General features: G+C 42.1%; 1 protein-coding gene across 1 annotated transcript; it reads right to left on the bottom strand.

The window, feature by feature from the left end:
* Positions 1 to 620: 620 nt before the first annotated feature.
* LOC140183463 (uncharacterized) lies at positions 621 to 5,463 on the bottom strand. The gene is made up of 5 exons (XM_072231906.1): positions 4,985 to 5,463; positions 2,863 to 4,049; positions 1,672 to 2,616; positions 1,292 to 1,578; positions 621 to 1,175 (listed from the first exon to the last, which is right to left on the bottom strand). The coding sequence occupies exons 1-5, from the start codon at positions 5,461 to 5,463 to the stop codon at positions 621 to 623; spliced, it is 3,453 nt and encodes a 1,150-aa protein (XP_072088007.1).
* Positions 5,464 to 5,770: the final 307 nt, after the last annotated feature.

A 5,770-nucleotide genomic window follows, 5' to 3' on the forward strand; every position in this document is an offset into this window, starting at 1 on the left:
TCTCGAATGTGCTTAATCCGTTCGGTAGTTTCTTGTACCAAGTCTGGCCCCAAAATCCTGCCTTCCTCCTTGTCATACCAGCATAATGGTGATTGACACTTTCTTCTGTAGAGGGCCTCATATGGTGCCATTCCGATACTCTGTTGATAACTGTTGTTGTAGGCAAACTCAATCAATGGCAAGTATTTGTCCTAGTTACCCTGTTGGTGCATCACGTAAGATCTCAACATATCTTCCAAGGTACGTTGTTCGTTCTGTCTGTCCATCAGTCTGTGGGTGATATGCTGTACTTAAGTGCAACTTCGTCCCAAAAACTTTCTGTAGAGCTCCCCAAAATTAGAAGTAAACCTTGGATCTCTGTCTGACACAATTGATGAAGGTATTCCTTGCAATCGTATTATCTCCTGAATGTATAACCGGGCAAGTTTCTCCAAGCTGTGACCAATTTGAATTGGTAGAAAATGCGCTGATTTTGTCAATCGATCTACAATTACCCAAATTGCATCATGCCCGGCAGAGGTTCTTGGTAACCCAGTAATAAAATCCATCGTAATCTCTTCCCATTTCCATTGCGGTATCTCCAATGGTTGCAGGGTTCCAGGTGGTTTTTAATGTTCCACCTAAATCTTCTGGCAAGTGAGACACTTTGAAACATACGTTGCTACATCTTTCTTCATTCCCGGCCACCAGAACATCTTCTTCAGGTCTTGGTACATTTTAGTCGTTCCGGGATGGATAGAAAATCTGCTTTCATGAGCTTCGGTCAGAATGTTCTTTCTCAAGTCCTCCTGAGCAGGTACACAAATTCTGTTCCTATATCTCCATATTCCCTCTTTATCTTGGCGTACCTCTTCCGGCTGATATGCCTTCATTCGTGTTAACAATGCCAGCATTCCTGAATTCTGGGCTTGAGCTTGCTGAATAGCTATCTTAAAGTCAGATGTTAATTGTAGTTGTGCTATAACAATTCCTCTTGATGTCTCTCTCATTCCTAATTTTAAGTTTTCAAAGGCTGAGATCATTTCTTCTTCCTTGATCATCATCCAGGATATGCCCAAACTCTTCCGACTCAAAGCATCTGCGACTACATTTGCCTTCCCAGGATGATAGCTCAACTTAAAATCATAATCTTTTAAGAATTCCATCCATCGCCTCTGCTTCATATTAAGGTCTTTCTGATCAAAGATATACTTCAAACTCTTATGATCAGAGAAAACTTCAAATTGGGCTCCGTACAAATAGTGCCTCCAAATCTTAAGTGCAAAGACCACTGCTGCTAATTCCAAATCACGTGTCGAATAGTTCCGTGAGGTCTTAGTTGTCTCGAAGCATAAGCTACCACATTCCTATGCTGCATCAATACACATCCAAGTCCCTTAAAAGAAGCATCACAATACACCTCAAAAGGTTCCTGTGGGTCTGGTAACACCAAAACTGGCACCGTCGTCAACCTTTCCTTTAAAGTTTCAAAGCTTTCTTCACACTTCTCTGTCCACTCAAACGGAACTTCCTTCCTAGTAAGGCGAGTCAAAGGTAAAGCTATCTGTGAAAAACCCTTGATAAACCGCCGATAGTATCCTGCTAACCCCAAGAAACTACGAACTTCTGTAACTGTCTTGGGTTGCTTCCATTGTACTACGGCCTAGATCTTTAAAGGATCTACAGTTATACCATCTCGTGTGATCACATGTCCCAAGAATGCCACTTCTGTCGCCCAAAACTCACATTTTGACAATTTCGCATATAGCTTCCGTGCTCTTAATATTTGCAACACAATCCTCAAATGCTCTCCATGTTCTTCTTCTATCTTGGAATAGATGAGGATATCATCTATAAAGACTACCACAAACAGATCTAGATACGGACGAAAAATGCGATTCATATAATCCATGAATACAGCAGTAGCATTAGTCAGTCCAAAGGACATAACCGTATACTCATAGTGACCGTACCTAGTTCGAAAGGCAGTCTTAGGTATATCTGATTCCTTCACCCGGATTTGATGGTAACCTGACCGCAAATCAATCTTCAAGAATACTGTCGCACCTCTCAGCTGGTCCATCTGATCATCTATCCTTGGGAGTGGATACTTGTTCTTGATTGTGATCTTGTTCAATTGCCGATAATCCACACATAACCTCATTCCACCATCCTTCTTTTTTACTAGTAACACTGGAGCTCCCCATGGTGATACACTCGGACGAATAAACTTCTTCCCCAGCAATTCATCCAACTGCTTCTTTAACTCTGCTAGTTCCAATGGTGACATCCGATACGGTGCTATAGAAATTGGTCCGGCTCCAGGAACCAGATCAATACTAAACTCTATCTCTCTCTGAGGTGGAAACTCAGGTATATCATTTGAAAAAACATCAGGAAACTCCTTCACCACTCGGATTTGCTCCAAGTCTTGTTCATTAGTTTCTGAGCTAGCCGATAGTAGAACGTAACCCTCTAACCCACTATTACTAGAAATAACTCTTAGGGAATGCAAATAGAAAGTACAAGACTCAACTGGTTCAGTGTGCATTTCAGATGATGGAAATATAGCAATTCGTTTAAAACAATCAAGGAAAACATGATGCTTAGACAACCAATCTAGACCTAAGATAATATCTAAACCACACAAAGGCAAACAAACCAGGTTATGTATAAAAGTCCTAGCCTCATTAACAAAAGGCACCTGTTGACATACTTGACTAGTCAAGGCATTTTGAGATGTGGGTGTACGAATAATTAGATTATAATCTAACATGGTGAAATCTAATCCCAACTCATGCACAACAGTCTCGGAAATAAATGAATGTGATGCACCAGAGTCATACAGTACAGTTAAGAGTCGAGATTTGACATAACACTAACCTTGGATTAGGGAGTCTGATTTTATTGCGTCATCAGCAGTTATAGCAAACACACGTCCTTGCTGTCGCGGCCTATCTATTCCTTGTACTGGCTTCTTCGGACAGTCCTTAGCCATATGTCTAGGTTGACCACAAGAAAAATAGATAATGCCTGTAAGCTGACAAGGTCTACTTCCATGCTCCTTTCCACACTGCCTACATACTGGTCGCATCTGCGCCTGCTGAGGTCGCTTACCCATATCCTGTCTCATTCTTCCTCCATTCCCTCCTGTAGGACGTGCATGAACATTTCTATTCTGATTGTACCTTCGTGAAGACATTGCTCCCTGCTTAAAATTTCTTCCCTGAGGAGCTGTATACCAATTATAATTCTGAAAAGAAGATCCTGGGCGATTCATCCGAGCTGCAGCTATCTTCTTAGCACAGTCCTCTACTAGCTGACTCTTATTAACCAACTCCGCAAAATTCCGTATTTCCAATGGAACCACTGAGTTCAACAAATCTTCACGGAGTCCTCCTTCAAATTTCAAACATTTCCACTCTTCGAAATCTGCTGGATTCCCTTGACAAACCTTGGAAAAACGACATAAATCTTCAAACTTCCTTGTATACTCAGCAACAGACATACTTCCCTGTTTTAACTGCATCAACTCCATCTCCTTTGCCTCACGAGTAGCTCTAGGGAAGTACTTCTTATAGAACTCTTCTTTGAAAGCATTCCACAAAATATTACCCTCATCTTGCTGCAGTAAACGTTGAATGCCCTGCCACCAGTGCTGAGCATCCTCTTCCAACATATAAGTAGCAAATTCTACATACTGTTCTTCCGGGACATGCTGTGCCCTCAAGGATCTTTCTATGCCTCGGAACCAATTATCAGCTTCAGTTGCTACAGTTGTACCCTTGAACTTCGGTGGATTAACTTTCAAGAAAGCAGCTAATGTCATAGGCCTATCATGATTCATGTTATCTCCATCACCGTTCCCACCATTCTCACCGTTACGATCATTGTTACGCTCTCCATTACGTTTCCCCAGACGGTTAACTGCTCGGGTAGTAGCAGTTGCCGTTTCACGCACAGCCTCAGCCATAGCGTGAATCGCAGCAAATAGATTATCATCGTTTCGCAGCGGATTGTTAACAATAGACCCTTCCCGATCGCTACGTCTCCGTGGAGGCATCCTGATTCTGTTCACACCAAACAATCAATACCAAGGTGATCAGTCTTAATACCTCAAGTTGGGCGTGAACATTATCAGAATAAAAGCACAAAGACATTCATGCAACACATATCACATAGATACCCTATAAGCATGAGACACACCACAGAGCATGCAATAAAGCATGATTCAGTCCATTCCCCAGGCTCTAACAGAAAGAACCGCTCTGATACCAAATTGTAACGACCCAACTTCTAGCATGTCTAGATCATACTAGAAATTGAATGTTACCAACTTGTTTTTCCTTTTCTGTATTATTAATTAATAAATATAAGCCTGTACGTTGTTAAAACACCGCAAATTTTACAGTAAATTTTTTTTTAAAACAAGAATAATTTAAAGTCGCATACCCTCCATATATCAAGGGATAATTAAACATTCACATACATAAAACAAAAGATAACAGAATATGGAGTGACACACTATAATATACATCATGTTACAGAAGTGGCTCAGTTATATAAGCATATAGCTATAGTACAGCACCCCTAAGTCAGTGACTCATATAGTATGTACATATATGTACATAAGACGCCCCAGGGCCTGGCCTGACCAAAAGCCCCTAAGCTGGCACCTAGGCTAGCCTAACTCTATGATATGCCTATTCCCTCTAATCATGCTAACAAAAGTGAGGGAGACACTCTAATGTACTGAAGTTAGACTAGGCGTCTCAAAAAATCTCCTTAATCCTGGTCCAGAGTATCTCACGGGAAACCACCGGGCGAATGGTGATGCTTGCCTGCTGGCGCCTCACCTGGCTCATCGTCATCGCTGTCAGAGGAGATAACTATGAAGTTAGGATCTTCCTCTGGATCTTCTTCTTCCTCGTCCTCTTCTTCTGCCGGAGTGATAGCAGAGGAACCACTGCTGGCCACAGGAACCATAAAAGGATAGCTACCAAACAAAATACAGTCGGGAGAAGGAGGTGGCACCTCCATGATCTGATCATACTCATGTCCCTGCTGCTCATCAAAGACAGGAGGCTCGATCAGCTCAGGTAAAGGATCAAGCTCGGGTGGCAACACAGGAACACCCCACTCATCAAGGACAAAAGGTGCAGGAGGTGACTCATGGATAGGCTGGGCAGGTATAGGCTCATCAAGTAGAGGAGGTTCAGGTGGAGGAGGATAGTCAGGTGGAGGTGGCATCTGCTCCTCAGGATGAGGTATCCCAGGTCCGCCGGGGTGTAACCAAGATAAAGGAAAATCATAGGGTGCATCAGGATTAAAGTATGCTGTCCTAATAGGGTACTGGAAAGGTCTACCATGAACTACATAATTACAGATACGAGGTACCACACAGTAGATGTAATACTCGCCGCGCACCGGGTCCTCGTGGATGTACGGTGGATCAATCTCGTAGAATAGGACTCCTGTGTCCATCTGTAGAGGTGTAAGGGGTAAGAACTGGGGAGTTCTTAGTAAGGTCGGGGTTTACTATAAATCCCAAAATAAATTAGGACAAAAAGAAGAGAATATACTATAAATCCCAAAATATCAATGAATATTAATTCTAATTAGATGAGCAGGACTTGTAGCTTTTTGCCTCTGAACAGTTTTGGCATCTCACTTTTTCCCTTGAAGTTTAGAATGATTGGCATCTATAGGAACTTAGAATTTCAGATAGTGTTATTGATTCTCCTAGTTAAGTTTGTTGATTCTTGAACACAGCTACTTTTATGAGTCTTGG

Source organism: Arachis hypogaea, chromosome 3 (genome assembly GCF_003086295.3).
Source record: "Arachis hypogaea cultivar Tifrunner chromosome 3, arahy.Tifrunner.gnm2.J5K5, whole genome shotgun sequence".
Lineage (NCBI taxonomy): Eukaryota > Viridiplantae > Streptophyta > Magnoliopsida > Fabales > Fabaceae > Arachis > Arachis hypogaea.